General features: G+C 35.7%; 3 protein-coding genes across 7 annotated transcripts; all 3 read right to left on the bottom strand.

The window, feature by feature from the left end:
• Window positions 1–1,829: 1,829 nt before the first annotated feature.
• Window positions 1,830–5,386, bottom strand: AT2G44830 (Protein kinase superfamily protein). Of its 3 annotated transcripts, NM_001337098.1 has the most exons (4): window positions 5,095–5,118; window positions 4,840–4,976; window positions 3,199–4,634; window positions 2,177–3,114 (listed from the first exon to the last, which is right to left on the bottom strand). In NM_001337098.1, exons 3-4 carry the CDS (start codon window positions 4,593–4,595, stop codon window positions 2,214–2,216), a joined length of 2,298 nt encoding a protein of 765 aa, NP_001318425.1. In that variant the 5' UTR covers window positions 4,596–4,634; window positions 4,840–4,976; window positions 5,095–5,118; the 3' UTR covers window positions 2,177–2,213. The 3 variants fall into 3 exon arrangements, with proteins under 3 accessions (NP_001324885.1, NP_850426.1, NP_001318425.1); NM_001337099.1 differs by lacking the exon at window positions 4,840–4,976 and having other exon boundaries at window positions 1,830–3,114; window positions 5,095–5,386; NM_180095.3 differs by lacking the exon at window positions 5,095–5,118 and having other exon boundaries at window positions 2,160–3,114; window positions 4,840–4,963.
• A 3,733-nt stretch (window positions 5,387–9,119) lies between these two features.
• Window positions 9,120–10,919, bottom strand: AT2G44820 (axoneme-associated protein MST101(2) protein). 2 transcript variants are annotated; one of them, NM_180094.3, is made up of 5 exons: window positions 10,508–10,919; window positions 10,198–10,316; window positions 10,040–10,110; window positions 9,876–9,962; window positions 9,120–9,796 (listed from the first exon to the last, which is right to left on the bottom strand). In NM_180094.3, the coding sequence occupies exons 2-5, from the start codon at window positions 10,301–10,303 to the stop codon at window positions 9,476–9,478; spliced, it is 585 nt and encodes a 194-aa protein (NP_850425.1). In that variant the 5' UTR covers window positions 10,304–10,316; window positions 10,508–10,919; the 3' UTR covers window positions 9,120–9,475. The 2 variants fall into 2 exon arrangements, with proteins under 2 accessions (NP_850425.1, NP_182009.2); NM_130046.4 differs by lacking the exon at window positions 10,508–10,919 and having other exon boundaries at window positions 9,183–9,796; window positions 10,198–10,487.
• A 3,616-nt stretch (window positions 10,920–14,535) lies between these two features.
• DAD1 (alpha/beta-Hydrolases superfamily protein) lies at window positions 14,536–16,619 on the bottom strand. Of its 2 annotated transcripts, none has more exons than NM_001337097.1 (1): window positions 14,536–16,619. In NM_001337097.1, the coding sequence occupies exon 1, from the start codon at window positions 16,166–16,168 to the stop codon at window positions 14,825–14,827; it is 1,344 nt and encodes a 447-aa protein (NP_001324613.1). In that variant the 5' UTR covers window positions 16,169–16,619; the 3' UTR covers window positions 14,536–14,824. The 2 variants fall into 2 exon arrangements, with proteins under 2 accessions (NP_001324613.1, NP_182008.1); NM_130045.4 differs by having other exon boundaries at window positions 14,632–15,940.
• Window positions 16,620–17,724: the final 1,105 nt, after the last annotated feature.

The following is a 17,724-nucleotide window of genomic DNA, read 5'->3' as shown; positions in this document are numbered from 1 at the left end:
TTTTAAATAACTGATTAAGAAATTAGTTAAATTCACTTTTTGTGGCCTATCTGTACTCACCAAAAATCCATCTATAATAAAGTTTTTTGACGAACAAAAATCAATCTACAAGATCTTAAACCTTTTTTGTTAAAAAAGAATCCACCGATTTAAAAACTAAGAAACTGTATAAACTCATATATATCTTTGGATGTTAATCAAATAATGTTTAGTGCTATATACACATAATAGGTTTTCACTCGATCATCTTTTGCCATTGGTTGCTTAAATAGAGTCAACTTTGTAAACTTTGTCAAGATTCATCAAAGTGAACAACAACAACAACAAAAAAGAGAGAGAGAGAGAGAGAGAGAAGAGCAAATATAAGTTATTGAAAACACTTGAAACGCGCAATACAACAGTGGAAGTCAAGAAAGCTATGGAAAATTACAAGATTCGTTTAGTCGTTAACGACGAGTCTAACAAAGTATATTAGTACATAATACAAAATTTTCCGGTATGAAATTGAATATAGGTAGTTAGTTACTCACCAATAAACAAAAGATTAGATTCATTCTTCGTTTATGTTTTTTCAGGAATAAAGTATAAATCCCTCCAAATTTAAAACATTAATAAGCAACTCCCATTAAAAAAATAAAACTAATCGGAAACAACGCAATTTTCACGTGCTGAATGTAATAAAATATTGTTAAGTCTGACGTCGAAAGGTTAAGTCGACCCACTGTGACTGTCAAAGACACGTTTTCTTAATTGCGACTTTCGTTTTATTCTCTCTAATCGTTCCTTTCGTTGCAACAACATCTCTACACAGACAAATGCAAATCGTTTAAATAATTATATTCAGTATTTTAATTATCGGAATATAAAAACGCCAGTCCTCTTGTTTACGTACAAAATAACAAAAACGTCGTGCACATATACGTGGGAAAGATGACGTGAGAATATTCTACTAGGTTTTTTGATAATGGGCCAAGGCACAAGTAGGTGATGCCTTGTGGAAAAGCCCGTTAAAGTCGGCTTAATCAAAAATCAAGTGGAGTAATAATAAGACCAACGTCCTACGCAACGATTTGGAGTCTTATCATAAAGCACCAATTAATCCACATGGCTGATGGCTGCTTTGGACATTAAAAAGACGAAATGTGTTATTAAAATGGATGTTTTGTTTCAACTATGGTTTACTATTTTGATTTCTTTCAACATAAGTCTTTATTTAAAGAAAATCACTGTAGAAACTATTCCTTGTTTAATTAGTTAAATACTATAGCTGAGAAGATTATAGAGAAAACACTAATCCAGTCATTAATTAACGTATAAATGAAAAAAGTGTATCATAGTATAACCTTTTATCGTTTTACCTATATGATCCCTATTCCCTAGGACTTGGCTTTTCTTTTTTGTTATGAAATGTGGGGATTTTTTGTTCATGTAGTTCCCAGCTACATGTTCTAATGAAATGAATAAAGACTAATCTCATGCTTGTTCGTTAATCATATGTATAAGTGATATAAGGTGATGATTACAATCTAGGACCTGGCCTCGAATTGTCTCTTTTTGGCATGAAACTGGTCGGTAGAATTTATGTAAAAGTCTATGGGGTCCGTTTTCATCGGATTCCCTGAGAGATAAGAGTTAGGATCTGACAAGTCATCATTTCTCTCTTCTTTGTCTGAAGCACATGGATGGGGTTCTTCTTGGTATAGACTATAGACTATCAAGCAATAGTTATGCCGACTCTTTTAAACGAAACAAAACACACGAATGCCAAAATCAGTTCAGTTTTGGGATTAGAATATACAAAAAAGAAAGATAACATTTTGGATCGTTGATTGGTTTTAGATTATAGTACCGTTTGGGACCACAAAAATGTTCATATAGTATAGATGTACCCAAAAATGGCAGTGACATTGACATTGACATTACGATCTATTAGTTGCTATGTGTAGAAAAAGGATTCCGAGAAACCTAGCAGTACTAGTACCAAAGGAGATTATCTTAAATAATTTCGACTTGGGGCTTTCCATGTCCTTACAAAAGTTTTGGTTCCATGGAAGAAGATTTTAATCTCCGATACAAAAACCAAACAAGACCTAAGTTACTATAAGAATTAAACCCTCACTCTTGATCTATTAAAGCTAGAGGCGTGGTTACAATATATAACGACATAGATAAAAGACTAAAAATGGCTACTACGGAACCAAATCTTGGAAGCTTTAGAAAAACTCAAAGTCTAGAAATTTACCACCAGATTTCGTGTCTGCTGCTGCTGCTGATACTGCTGGTGGTCCCATCATCCTTTTGCTATTACTACCAAACCCAACCGGATCAATCGGTCCATACTTTGGTGGCGGTTCGGTCTCCATCTGTCTCGGTACTTCAGGTGGAGTGCTACACCTTATCAATGCCCAATTCACACCTTCAAAGAATGGATGCTGCTTTATCTCCGTTGCTCCTCTCTTTGTCCCTAACCTGTTCTTTGGATCTTTCACCAGTAAAGCCTGTATCAAGTCCCTGCCTGCATAGCTAGTTGCTGGTGACTCGGGGAATTTCAACTGTTCGCCGACTACATTGAACAGAGTAGCTCGATTTCCTGATCCTTTAAACGGGGTTTTCCCATATAGGAGCTCATGCACAAAGATACCAAAAGTCCACCAATCCACTGCGCTTCCATGTCCTTCTCCTTTGATGATCTCTGGAGCTAAGTACTCGTGGGTTCCAACAAAGGACATGGACCGTGTGTTAGGTTCAGCTACTAGCTCTGGGAGAGAACCAGAGTGTGATTTGAAGAAATCCGCCTGGGTTTTACGGGACTTGTTTTTTTTGTTTTTGTTAGGGAAGATGCTGCGCGGTAAGAAGCATGAGGGTTGAATGATGCAAGCTGATGTAGGCTCCATACAAGCAGGTTGAACGCAGAATGCGCCTCGTCTAGATGGATCGGAGTCGAATGTTTTGATCAGTGTTGGCGAAACCGCGCACCTCAAGGAGAGATCAAAGTCTGAAAGCATTATGTGACCATCATCTCGAACCAGAACATTCTCAGGCTTCAAGTCTCTGTAAACAACACCGAGCATGTGGAGATACTCTAGTGCTAGCAACACCTCTGCAGCGTAAAATCTGTCAAAAACACATCCAAAGAAAGTGAGATAACGACGAATAAATATAGCTTTGAAAACATTGTAAGCGAGAGAGAAAACATACCGAGCAGCGTACTCCGAGAAATGCTTCCCGGGTTGACGTTGCCTTAGAGTGTGCAGATCACCTCCAGGACAGTATTCCATGACCAAACACGAGAATCTGTCAGTCTCAAAATGAGTGTACAATGTCGGTAGAAACGGATGATCCAATAGTTGTAGAATATCCCTCTCGGTCTGAGCTCGATTCAACTTCTTCCGGTCCTCAAGAGACGCTTTATCCATGACTTTCACAGCAAAATGGCATCGAGTTCCGCTTAATTCAGCCAGATAGACACTCCCAATATCACCACAACCTAATCGTTTCAGCAACTTGAAGTGGCTCATTCCCAAAATCCCATCTCGGGTTCGGATAGCCAAGATAGCATTCCACCAAGGATCATTCCCTTTGTGTGGCTTATTAAGGCTTCCCGTGAAATTGCTCCAGCTGCTCTCTTCGCTTAGGCCGCTACTATCACTTGCTCTGCTTGCACTGGTCTTGGTGCTTTCAAACGAATCCAAAACCATACTGATACTCCTGTCAAAGTAGTTCTTGTCCATACTAAGCACAACATCGCTCCGCTGAGTAGTACTTGTTGCAGAAGAGCTATTAGCAATACTCATAGCCCGAGCCAAATTCATACTTTCAACACTACTGCTATGTGGGCTCACATTGGTACTGGGAGGCAGAGAAGCATCCCAAACACATTCTTTGTCTGAATCTGGTGGTAGCAGAGAGTTTTCAGTGTTCTGCGATGCACGAGCCACAGAGAACGGGGACAGCGATGTAGCAGGTTCCTCAACTATGCTTTCTGCAGGTGAAAGTACTCTCGGGCTTGGCTTCTTTGGAGGCACACAGAGCGAAATATCCTCGATAAAGGGTCCTTTAGTAGTAGACATGCTCTTCATCAAGCAAACCGAATCAGGTTTGTTTTTCTCGCTGATGGGCACATAAACAGTTGTTATTAGATCCATATCGTCAGGCTCTGGAGGATGACTAACTCCACGGAAGGAGCTAGAACCAGCTTCCTCAGACATATCATTGCTTCCCTTACAAGTAACATCATCATCAGCAGCTCCAATTTCTTCAATCTCCAACAAAGGATACTTGGCCTTCATCGTTCTAACAGACGATACAACAGGCTCAAACTCCTGAAAATCATTCATGTTACCACCAAACTGAGTCATCATCATATCTTCCCTATGCACATTCAGAACTTGGCTTAGTTCTCTCCCCAATGTCGTAGTTGGATTCACAGATCTTCCCGTGTTGTATCGAGCAGCTCGTTCCCTCAAACTCTCCAAATGCATACCCGGGGCATCTCTAGTTTCAAAGTCTAAGTATGGTCTTCTTGATAAGTGACCAGAGACAGGACCTTTACTAGGAAGTCTCTTGAGCTCAGCAACTCTTTCCATTTCCAGCATTCATGCGATTTTTAACACCAAACACAAATCTCTCTTTCCCTACAAAAGCAAATAACGTAAACTAAATCAATCTCCAACCTCAATTAACACAAGCTCACTAGAAAGATACTAACAAAACCCACTAACAATTTCGGGACCATATTTAGAAATCTTGTCGGCAAATATATATATATATATAAACACAACAACAACAACAACAACAGTAACACGTGATTTGGGAATAAGCCACAGGACTAATTCTTACTTATGGTTTTCAAGACAAAGAATAAGAACACGAGTGTGTGGTTTGTGTTTGTCTCTATGTGTGTGTCCTAAGATTATTATCCATTGTTCGATCTGAGATTTTGCAGAAACCTTGTCGAGAAAACAGGAGTTCACTTTCTGGAGTGATTAAAGAAAACATTCATAGGGATTATTAAACTTTATCATTCAACAGAATCAATCGAGAAATCCCAAATAGAAAACGACAAAGGAAAGAGATTTCGAAATCGTCACTAACCGGTAACAAAGAGAGGATTATCGGCGAGATTCCCGAGATCGAGAGGTTTTTCCGGTACAATGTAGCCGATACAGAGAGAGATTTCAACACCGGAAAAATGTTCCAAAAGGAAGAAACTTTCTCTGTGAAAATCGAATTGGAGCAGAGATTAGGAAGATAAACACAAAAAACCCTCAAATGAGAGAGTCTTTGGGATTTGGGAATGGTGAGAGAGCTCAAAGGCTTTTGCTTTATGTGTGTGTGTGGGCGCTATCTAGCTCCTGCTGCTGCGACTACTGACGGTAACGGAGAAAGCTAAAATTAAAAAACAAAAAATGGCAAATAGAGAGTGGGGCCCAGAGTATGTAGGGTCCAGTAATTAAAGTAGGACCTACATGTGTTCCTTGTTTAACCTACAATTTACAAAATTTGTTTGAGACGTTTCTTCTTCTTGTTTATGCTTTTAGATCAAAGGTTTTTTCTTTGAGAGATTCCGTTTATCTTTTATGTCGTTAAGATCGATGTCTTTATTCATTTTGTTAGCTTGATTCCACAATCTTTGATTAGACGTATGCTGATAAATTTATTAGATGGACAAGGCCACAAGGGGTATAGTAGTATCAAACAATAGTTGATCACATTTAAAACAAAAATGAAATACATATTTTGTTGTTGTTGTTGTTGTGAGAGAGAAGATGAAGAAACTATTCCTTTTGTTGTGTAATAAAATATAGAAAAAATGAATAGTGAAAGAAAGAGACAAAGAATCAAAGCCTTGTGGATTTGTGAAATAACACTTTTTTGACCCACCAGCGCATAATATTGATTAGCTTTTTTTGTTATTTTTCTACCCATTTCCCATCACTTTTCTTTTCTTTTTTCTTTGCCTTTTGTTTTTCCTATACTCAAGATTTTGTCTTCATTTGAACATGTGTTCTTTGAAATCTAAATGCAACTTGAACAACAAGTGAAACAGAAAGAAAAATAATGAGTGGTGTAAGTGCAATAGAGAATGTAAGAAGAGTATTACAAATACGTACACTCATCACTCTAGAATTCATTATGATGAGAGTTGCATGGGTTTTAAAATGAATATAGACTTGGTGATAAAGTTATAAATTTTTATCAAACGAATCATTTAGGGAGAAGTGTATTGATACAATGACACATATGGCAATGAATTGAGTTTCTTGAAAAGATAAGATCACTTGTTTAATTAATCTTGTCTCTCCAATTCCACTAATTTGTCTGCTCTCTTTTTATGCCAATAATTATATAGGAACAGTTTACATTATGTGCTTGAAAGCAATGATTAGTGGACACAGTGTTTTGCGAGTCATAAAAAAAAAATTGTATTAATTCATAGTATAATATTTGTCTTAATTTCAGCAATAAGAATAGTATAGTTTGATTAAGAAAACAATGTTGGACCTCGACGCTCTAATCATGGTGGGCTTCGTGAGTGATACTTTATTTGTCTGTAAAGTAAATAAAAGCTGCGACGATAATTTTATATTAGAATTTTGGGAAGATTAAACACTGCTAATAATGTATAAAAATCTTCACTAACTATAATGAAGTTGAAAATTCTCCGAGCAAAAGAACAAAGGAAAACAAAGATTATAAGCAACAGAGATAGTTGTCGGAAAATAGACGGAAATAACCTTCATAGACGGAAATAAGGCTTTCGAGACGAGGGTGAATTGGTGAATACGGATCAGGTGAGACTGCGCGTGGATTGAGGGGATCTATGTTTGGGACAGATTTATCTTTTATCACTCTAACCAAACGGTCCAAAACACATGCAGTGTCTCGTCCCTTTTTTTTTTACTTTCCTTTCTCATTTTCTTGTTTTTGGAATCGCTTAAGACGAATTTTAGTGTCCTTAGAAATATATATAGTATCGATCAAATCCTGTAGTTCTAACTCTTAAGACAAATCTTGTCTCTGACAATGTTCATGGAGAAAAAAAATATTCCCATGAGTTTATTCAAAATGTAACTCCTATGTAATACTATTAAAGATTAATTGTAATTAGTTGTGAACGTAATTTTGATATAACTAGCCATCTTTTTTAAGTTCATTGGTTCTAAGTAAATCTATGTACAAAACTAGAAATGATGGTTTCTTTAGAATCATCAATCTTTAGACATAAATTTTTTAAGGTTGTTGAGCTGAAATGTGAATGCATTTATAGAAAGATTTTAAAACGCATGCAGTTTTGTATGACTATTATTTAATCATAATCTTTTTTTTTTTGTCAACCATTGATTAATGATATCAATATTCGTTTGAAGTTATATCATAGTTACCAAATTCTGTAAGTGTCTTTTTCAAATGGCAAACCATATACAAAATACCAATCCCGTAGGTAATGATTATTGATATTAAATTTTATGTGGGTGTATTAGTTGGATACAATGTGGAATTAATGGGTGTGAATGTGGGGTGCTAACTATATGGTATCTTTATAGGTGGGGCTTGAATCTGAGCCTTCTCTTTTTCCAAAAGCACTAAGGAGAAGAAAAATAAAGAAGGGTTTGAAACTTCGAACACAAAATATATAGACGTATCGAAACAGTACAAAGGGATAAAGCAACACACAATTCTTAAATTTTGGACTCTCTTCTGATTCCATTCTCATCACATTATGCTTTATTCTTTCCTCCTCACTGACATCATTATTTTCATTTTCAGAATATTTCTCCATTTAGTTCAATAAGTCTGGTTTTATTGGTCTAATACTATGAGTCTATGACTAGTTTAAAATGAATTAAAATTGTGGAATTTGGCTAACTGCAAATCTCATATTTTATAGTGCATGCAGACAGTTTTGTAAACGTAAGTTTTTTACCAATCGCTTTCTTATCGAAAGAACTAAGGTCAACACTATCTGTAAAAATTGCTGACCAAAAAGATTACAGATCCAGAACATCTAAATGTAAATAGAACTTGACAGGTAATGGGATTTAAAGTGGCCCAAGTATTAAATTCATTCCCGATCTAGACCAAGCCCATATATAATTTAGGCCCGTAATTTTTCTTTGTGCATTCTGGAACCATTCACACTCTTGTCAAAAAAAATTATTTTTTAAAAATCAGTTAGGTTTGCAAAGATTATACATTTCTACTTTTCTAGTAGTTGGTTTACCAGTTATTGACGTTGTGGCCGGTAATATGAATACAAAGAAGCTCGAATATAAGACTTAACCTTCTCTAGTGACTAGTATGTAAGTGTCATTAACTACTTTACACATATGTAATCGAGTTTTGAGGTAGACAACTAGACATGTACTAATAGTGACTAGAGCTTCACCACCCTAATTTGTCAACAAGTCACGATTTAGGGACACGTACAAGGTGGAAAGAATTGGACGGCGAAGCCGCAAAAGAAAAGCCTAAATGGGTCCAGATTCCAGCTAGGAAGTAAAGTGTTGTAATCATCCATCAATTCAATGTATTTTTGGCACTACTAACATAAAGCACTTAATATCACATCATTTCATGGAAAACAAATTCCTATTCGGATGGAGACCAATAGTTGAGTACTAATCCACGACTTTCAACTTCAGCTATCTATAATCATTTGATGTAAGATATGTGGATGAGAAGCCCAAATAAAAAAACGGCGGGATTTTTTTTGTATAATTAGCATAATCTTTTTCAATCGCCTTTCCGGCCAAAAAAGTAAGGATTCAAAAACGTTATTGACGTGAAAATTTAAATAACCGAGTAAAAACATATGATTTCTCGCTTTTGTGGCCTAACTCGCAAAGCTTTTTAGGACTCTTTTAGTTTAGAGAATTGGGGGAAATCAAAAACTAATTATTAGGAATTTAGGATCTAGTAGAGAGATATCCACCCACGCTTTTTCTTTTGATACTCGGTCAAAGTCCACAATCATTTCATACTCTTATAGTACAAGTAAAGCTTAAAAGTTATACAATTTCAAATTGAAATTATCATCAAAAATATTAGTCTGGTATCCAAGAAATCAATTTCCTAGTAAACGAACTTGCATTTATCTGGATCTTGACTACATTAATAAAGTATTACTATGTCTAGAAATATTTAACATATTGTCTGAAGAATGAATTGGTCCGTTGACTGAAAACACATGATATAGTTTTGTAGTATGTGATTAATGTTTACTCATAAGTTGCACATATAACAATCTAAGAGTCTGTATTTCTACAATACTCTTAAAGAAGATAAAAACAATCATAACAAGATCAATACCTGTAACAGACTCGTCCTAAGAGAGGATACTGCCGAAAGAACATTTCATGTTTGTAACAAAACTCATAGCTCTTTCACTGTAATGTTGAATTCCAAGAGTAATCCTTGTGAAGTATACAATGATACTTGAAACGCTTCAAAACTTGTTACAGAGCTACCGCGATTACTTGCCTCTCTTCTTGCCACCTCCTTTCTTCTTTCCTTTATTCTTATTTTTGCCTCCTTTCTTTTTTCCCTTAGACTTGATGCCTCCTCCATCACCTCCTCCTCCCAAGTTCTTCTCGACCCTACTGGGTTTCTTCGTCTTGAAATCTCTGTCACTACTACTTGAAGGACCAGAACGTAGCAAATGCTTAACATCAAGAACACCGCCTTTGAAAATCCCTCCAGTTGACTTCAATACTCTCTCTTCTGGCGTACGCTTTCTCTCTGCGGGTTTCCTACTGCTACTTCCACCCCCACCAAATCTGCCAAGAATCACATTCTGCCAATATAATACATGAGAAAACTAGCCGTTGCAACGGATCAAAAGAACAGAGTTGTTCATAACCTAAAATAGTCACCTGTTCTAACATCTTCTCTTCTCTATCTTTCTGTTTCTTCATCTGCACTCGAGCTACACTCAGCGGTAGCCTATGCATCTTTTGTGCCTGCAATAACAACAAAGAAACCTCACGAACCAACCCGCTTGACCGAGAAAAGATATCGATCACTGCAAAAACCTTACCTTTCCACCAAGTGCAGTCACTTTCTTATCCTCCAGTGCTTTCTTATCCTTCCATGTCATATGCGAAGAACCTTAATAAAACAACATGTTCAGCTGAAGAGTACATAAAAACTTGCATTATCCAAATAGAATGGCGAACAAATGAAGAGAGTGTTTACCAAAGAGTGCAACATCTTTCATAATATTCTTAAAGCTCAGGTTTTGATCAATAGTAGAACCCATGCCTTCCTTTTTCTTCTCCATTGACTTGCGCTTATACACCATTATTTCAGTTTTTCTGATACAAAAATCGGAAGAGGTTTTAAACAAAGAGCTTTCCATAACTACGAAGAAGTGATTCTGTATCTATGAATTCGTTGAACTACACCATCCTAATCGAATTTCGATTACAGATTCTGACTAATCTAGGTATGAACAAATAGCGATATCGATCTGATTACCTAATTTCTCCTAAGACTACGTACTAACCTGAAACCTGATGGGTATGCAAAATCACGATTGGATTGAGAGGAAAATTAAAGGAGCTTGCTAGGAAGAGTGACGCAGAGCGATTGATGAACAGTGAAATATCGGAAAGAGGAGTTTAGGGTTTCACTGGCGGAGGTTACGGCGGAGAAGGAAGGCTTCGTTCTTCTTTGATTTTTTTTTTGGCAAAAATAAAATCTATTGGGCTTGGTGGGCTTTTTACTAACACATTGGTATCCAAAACTAAAACGTTTTACAATGATTTAGCTCTCTCGTTTTAAAAGCTTTTTCTTAATAATATACAGTATTTATTAAAAAAATTACATAAACTAATGTAACTGAATTTTTTTTATTTTTTTTTGTGTGTAAAGAATATACGTGAATTTTGGATGGGGAAATAAATGGACAACTCATGATACATTGCATTGGTCTTATTCTTCTCTTATTTTTTCTCTAGTCTTTCTATTCTTATATAGTTAAATCTAAATCGTTTATTTTATGGGGAAAAGTACACACACGAATGAATACATAATACTGTACAATGCATTGGTCGGAAATTGGGGAGTTATCAGCTGTGTTGTCTTATACACGTACTCACGTACGACTACCTCTAAAAGTATTTAATTTTATCTTATACTGTTCACACCATACGTCGTGGGACTTCGATGTTAATTGGATAAAATTGATAAATTTTTATATCTTACCGGTTCAGTATAGAAGATTATTTACTTTAATGTTATTTCTCAGTTCTGTGACAGAATTGGATAAAATCGAGCAACAACCACTAAACAGATAGTTTTATAACAAAAGTCCATTGTTGAAAAAAACACTGAAGAAAAAATGATTGATGGCTAATTAGTCAATTTAGTTTATGACCAGAGAAACAACAAAATGTAAAAGAATACCAAGAAATGTGAACGTGCATAATACTATTGCGTCTTCTTAATAGTTTTCTAGTTTTAATATAAAGAGTCTCTCTGCTTTTGGACCAACTTCGCGTTACTCCAAACCACACCACGTACGTGAAGACTTGAAAAAAAAAAAATAACATAATCTAAGATGTTGTAAATTAATTTGGAGTTAAAAGTACATTTTCTAATTTGACTCTTAATAGTACAACGCATTATTTTAATATGCAACACAGTCTTTTCAAAATTCATTGAAAAAATATATTTATAATATTAATAAATTAATTGACCAAAAAGATGCATGGGAGTTGAAATGAAGGTGAGAGTTGGGTGAGAGAGATTAGGACATGCATTGATTTTAATAATTTTGACTAATTCTCTTTTGGGTGGTTGTTGGGCAGCCGCAATTTTGCTCAATGTTGAGATGTAGGAGGCATAAAGGCATCCACACCCACACACACTCACACATTCCTCTCCCCTTCATTTACTTATTTATTTTGCCAAATATTTATATTTTTATATTATGTCCAAATGACCATCATATGTCATTATTAATTCATGTATATATTGCGATTTTACAAAAAAAAACTTCTATTGAGATATTACCATTGTCTTATAGTAACATAAGTTACCATTGTCCTGATGTATCAAAATTGTTAATGAATTAGAAAGAAATAGTTTAAATTTATAAATAGAAAAGATTATGTAATTAATCTTCTGATCCACTTCTCGTTTCATTACGTCCAAAAAAATCCATTTATTTATAATAAAATATCTATTTTCGTGGTCTCCGCATGGCGTAGGCTGTTTTGGTCCTTGTTCAAAAGTCGGCTGAAATCTCTCAGATGACATTTGTATGCATATGATTATATCACATGATTCACGTAAAACGTGAAATTTAAAAGGAGTTGATAAATCTTTTTGGATTTCGATATATTTTTGAATTGTTAAAGTAACCTTTTTCCAATTTTTGTAATGATAAATTAATAATGTATAACTTTTGTAGAATACAGCTTGATCAAGCGTAAGTTAGTTTGTGTTCGACGAACAAAGTAATTTACTTGTCTTTTTAAGAAAAATATCTTATAATAGCATTATAACAAGTTTTATGAACAATTATATCATATCTTCCATAAACTTTTAAAATTAACATTAGTGAAATTTATACAAGAATTACTTATCTTCACCGAATTACGTAAAAAATTAATCACAATTTGAAATCATGATTCTATTATTATCGCGTAAAGCGTCCATCAAATACTTATATAAGATTTTTGATATTAAATTCATAGTATTTTAAAAACTTTAGATATTATGTGCTAAAATTGGTAACTTAAAATATTTTCTGTTATTATCTGTGAGAACTAACCTTTTTAATAACTATAATTTGTACTTTAAATCTTAATTATGATTATAAACCATTATATAGAGAGGAACAAATAGTTTTAAGATGGTCCTGATTTTCTTTTTTTTTTCTTTTTTTTTTTTTTGCTAAAGGGGTCCTGATTTCCTATATCCAATACATGTCACCTTTAAGGGTCCAAGTAATGCTAGCTAGCTGTGCACATATTTGTAGAAATATACTAACTCTAAATACTAATATATGTTACATGGTAAACTTATGGACCAGTGTTGGAAAAAAATGCACAAGCGAACAAAAAAAGTCACACCGATAAATTAGTTTTTCAAAAGTTCTTTTTGTGTTAAATATCACTAAAAAGTGGTCGGAGTATGTAGTCAAACTGAGGTTTCCACAATAACGGGAAATGGAAAAGGTTAACTGCATACGTTATTGACCTCTCTAATCTAACTTAAATCATTAGAGAAAACGAAAGAGAAATGTACGCAAGAAAGAAATATAAAACCCTTCAATATAAGCTTAATAATCTAAAATATGTGGCGGTCTCCATATTTGATAGATTTTTGGACGAGGAATGGTGTGGGTCTAACAAAGTAACAAGTAACGATGACGATGATGGTCACTTTCTAAAGCTATGTATAGCTTCAAAGCTAGCATTTTAGGTATGGGTCGGTATGCGATCTATTCACTTTTGTGCATATATATTTGAGACTACGACGTGCCTGTATATGTACGTATACGGCTTGGATCTTTGCATGCGATATATTCTCCCTTTCAAGTCACCGCAAAAACAGTGATGCTGACCGTTTTCGTGCACTTCTCAGTTAAGTGGTTTCTTTTTGAGAAAAGAAGGAACGACTATATGAAAAATTGAAAACTATATCTAATTTCAATGACTACATAATCATATGCTTAGAGTCCGTCATATATTTAACCCACACACAAACAAAAAAGATCTTCTATTATTTACCCTTCCTGTTCGATGATAATTTTATGTGTTTTTGAAAGATTATTTTGAGTATATATCATTGTCTGAATTTTTTATATTAAATGAAAAACACAATATTATAAAATAAAAATAAATAGATAATAGATAGTTCTAAGTGAGAATGTGTTATGCATTAAGATATATACAAAACATGATAAAATGTTATTTTCTCTACGCCAATGAACCATGTAATTATGTTTAGCATACATATAGAAATATTATAATTATTTTGAAATATTCTATTTACTTATACAACATGATACTTTTATATTAATACACATGGAACTGAACACTAGTTTGCTTTATATTACTCATAGAATAACGCATTATCACGAGAATCATATATCCCATTTCTTGGCCATTATTTTATGGTCTTTCTTAGTAGTACGTTAACATAAAACCAACTTTTATGGAGAGTTTTAAAACAACACAGACATGACACACCCACAAAATAACGCGTTGATGGTGAATTTTCCTGGTAACGAGGAAAGTAAATACTATACGGTAAATAAATGGACGGCGCATGATGCGTGTTCTCATTGGGCATTCAGATTTTGCAAGCAACTGAATCTTTTAAGCTTTTTTGCCAAGTACAGAGATCCAGTCAACTTCTTCGAACGGTCGGTGCTTACGTGGCACCATCATTGGGGCATTCCCATTTCTCATATTTGGACGGAGATAGGGACATTTTTGTCTTTTCACTTCCTTTTCTGTCCAAGTTAAGACAATTTACGCCTTTAGGAGTTTTAGTAGCACATGCTCGTGCGACAAAATTTTATGATTTATGACCACATTTTCATAATTACCGGCAATTTTTTTTAAAAACACTATACAGTATATAAACAATTTGAGATTATACGAGCTTCAATACATTTTTCATTTTTCGCCCTTTAGAGCTGTCTTCTACTTTACTTTCTTTTCTAATTCTACCGCTAAGTTAGAGATATGTCACGAAATTGATTTGTTAACCGAATCAAACCGTTACGCGGTTCTTGATTTTCTTCCCGGTTTAGTGTTTCTTTGCACAAAATTAAATTAGTTACGAATGTCGGATCAATGAATCTTCATCTATGGAGAACTCTCCGAGCTGTTTCTCTGAATGGACACGTGGAGCTCACAAACCCGTCTACCAAATGTAAATACGTTTTCAGCTCATGACACGTGGCCACATTGATGCTGCTCAAGTGCGGCGAGTCACGGCTACTCAGCCGAAGCTCCTTACCGATTTCAGCGTAAACCCACGGCGTCTCCTCCACGCGTCTCTGTATCCAGCTCGGCATTATCGACGCTGTCATCTTAACGTTATCTTGCTCTCTGTTTTCTAAAACAACTCCAGGAACTTTGGTGATGACGTCGTCGGAGTTCACGATTCTTAGAACCTTCGTGCCTTGCTTCTCAAGGAGTTTCCGAAAGCATCTGTTTCCGACACGTGGACCTCCGAAAGATATTACGGTAACCATAGGCGCACGTTTAAACGTCGTTTTGATATCGTAAGCTGCTAGTGTCGCGATCGCAGCGCCGAGGCTGTGACCGGTTATCGTTACACTTAACGGCTCGTCGCCGTAAGATTGGAGTAGCCTTGCGATCTCTTCTCTTACCATGTCTCTCAAACTGTGAACACCTGAAGTATACAAGCTTAAAAACCCGCTCTCAACCATGGGCCCAGAGTTAGACCCGTTTAGATTTGCTCCAGTAGGCCCATTAGGGAGATGAGTCAGCGTGGCGCGAAGGTTCTCTAACCACTCGAGACACGTGGCGGTTCCACGGAAGGAGATGACGACGTCTCTACGCCCAAGCCGCGAGATCTCTTCTTTGTCCTGGCAAACTGCCACGTAACCAATCCAGCTAGATTGTGTAGCCATCCAGCTTGGCGCTTTCTCAATCCAACGTGGCAAGTTAATACCTGACGTGGCACGAAGGTTCTTCGTTAGTCGATAACCGGAGTTGGGTAAACCGGATCGCTCTAACAACGTGCTCCTCGGAAACCGGCATGTCCCGTAGGTTGGAGAGGAAGGATCGAAATCAAATGCTTGATAAGCCGATTCGACAAATTGACCGTACCGGAGAATCTCTCGCCGGAGATTGTCGTCCAATGGGTCTAAAAGACCGTCCCAATTTTGAAGCCCCTGATACTCCATCCATCTCCGGCCAAGCTTAACCGGGATACTCGAACCAGTGGGTGAGAATTCGCCTGGAATTTGATCATGGTTTAGCAGCAAACTCTCCCAGGTTTCCGGTTTGGGTAAAACCGGTGGTCGGGAAGTGGAAACTGAAGGAGAAGGAAGTGTAAGTACACATCGACATTGACGATTCGACGTCGTACCACTTATATAAGAAACGACGTCCTGTTTTGGTAGTGAAGGTACTACTACACTATGCGGACGTACGGGAGAAAGAGAGAATCTCATTGTTGAGAAAGTGTGTGTGTGTTTTAATTTATAAATATTTGATCTGATTAATCAAAGTTTTCTTAAAAAGGTTGTATATAGAGAATGGAGTATGTTGAAGTCTTGAAGATAGATTTGGTGTAAGAAGATAAAGTGATTGAAGGAAAGAGGAAATGGGTTCCTTTTATAGTGAGAAAAGTTGGGATCTATAGTGGAGTTAAAGAGATTGTTGAAAATGAAAGGACTCGACTCTGAAAATTGTGGACAGTGCTTATATAAGTATATGAATTTATATCTAATACCCAAATACACACATTGGTACTCGTTTGTGTATGTAGGATTTCAAGTAGTTTTCGTGTATGTAAAAGCAATAAATGTACCAAATTAGAAAGCTAACAATAGCTGGGTTTGTATATTTTATTCTATGAAGAATGAGTACAATCTTTGACAAAGTTTCAATACTATATAAATGATTATGTGGTACACATAAGCTATGTTTGCTCTTTCTTTCTTTTACTTAACTAACATGGACCATAAAGACAATGTGAAATCAATATTTGGGATCATGAATGGATTCTACGTTATTAGTTGTGTTTTTGACATCACGTTTTTACTCTCTTTTTTAATGTGACTTATATTTACAAAAAAAAAAGGATTTAACCGAATTGGTGACCAAAAAAAAAAAGAAGAAGTAAATGTATGATAATGAGACTAAGAGAAATGGACGGCTGAGATGATATGAGAAGAGAAAGAAGTGTGTATCGAAATAAATATCTGACCGTCGTTTTCGATGGGACTGGACACGTGGGAGTTCTCAAACAATACGGCTCAGAAAGGCTTTGACACGTGAGGAACTATCACCAGCTCGACTCGGCTCATATCGGCTGGATTTGGTACTTTCGGCTTTAGCCATTCGCCGCCAATTGCTGAATTTGAATGCTCAAGGAAAGTACGAAGTATACACCTCCTATATTCCCACGCCCTTCTAGGCTTCTAGCATATTGTTTTTATACAATTAACGACAAGTTTTATGTCTACGTATAAAAGCAACATATAACAATCTTAAAATTAGTTATCGACTTAGAATCTAAATATAAAATGTAAGTGTAAATGATCATATCCAAATGAGCAGAGAATGGTTGAATGAATCCATTGAATAAGGCAGAATGATCAAGATATGAAATGTCGCGATGAAATTTATCTTGCTAGCCTATATCGCGGGTAACAGAATAAGTCCAATTAAATAAGTTGGAGTGATGTGTTGTTCGGGCAAAACGACGAATAAAAGAAGTGCAACGTGAGTTACTTACTATTTGAATTTCACATCACATGTCGTAGCTCTTTATATATTAGTCTTGTGCTTTTTAATAACATATAGCCTCTTTTCATTTATAAATCCTATTAGAGTCTTAGCTGTTTTGCAATATTTTCTTTATATTGTATTGATAACCATCGTGATTTCTGAAAGACTGTTTTAACTCTATATACTTTTAAGCATTTCACATTATCACATCGTTTGAATGCATTTCAAATGTTACCCACGTGGGACACTAGTAATAAAAACACTTTTAGATTCT

This window comes from Arabidopsis thaliana, chromosome 2, assembly GCF_000001735.4.
Source record: "Arabidopsis thaliana chromosome 2, partial sequence".
In the NCBI taxonomy this organism is placed as follows: Eukaryota; Viridiplantae; Streptophyta; class Magnoliopsida; order Brassicales; family Brassicaceae; genus Arabidopsis; species Arabidopsis thaliana.
Note: the sequence above shows the minus strand (reverse complement) of the source record. Positions and strands in the feature narration are given on the sequence as shown.

What these genes read in the sequence shown, in the direction of transcription:
- AT2G44830 (NM_001337099.1), bottom strand. Translation starts at nt 4,595, where the DNA reads ATGCTGGAAATGGAAAGAGTTGCTGAGCTCAAGAGACTTCCTAGTAAA. An exon ending in TTCTCGGAGTACGCTGCTCG is followed by an intron (nt 3,115 to 3,198) that starts GTATGTTTTCTC and finishes TGTTTTTGACAG; the next exon opens with ATTTTACGCTGCAGAGGTGT.
- AT2G44820 (NM_130046.4), bottom strand. Translation starts at nt 10,360, where the DNA reads ATGGAAAGCTCTTTGTTTAAAACCTCTTCCGATTTTTGTATCAGAAAA. An exon ending in GAAAGATGTTGCACTCTTTG is followed by an intron (nt 10,111 to 10,197) that starts GTAAACACTCTC and finishes TGTTTTATTAAG; the next exon opens with GTTCTTCGCATATGACATGG. An exon ending in TGACTGCACTTGGTGGAAAG is followed by an intron (nt 9,963 to 10,039) that starts GTAAGGTTTTTG and finishes TTGTTATTGCAG; the next exon opens with GCACAAAAGATGCATAGGCT.
- DAD1 (NM_001337097.1), bottom strand. Translation starts at nt 16,168, where the DNA reads ATGAGATTCTCTCTTTCTCCCGTACGTCCGCATAGTGTAGTAGTACCT.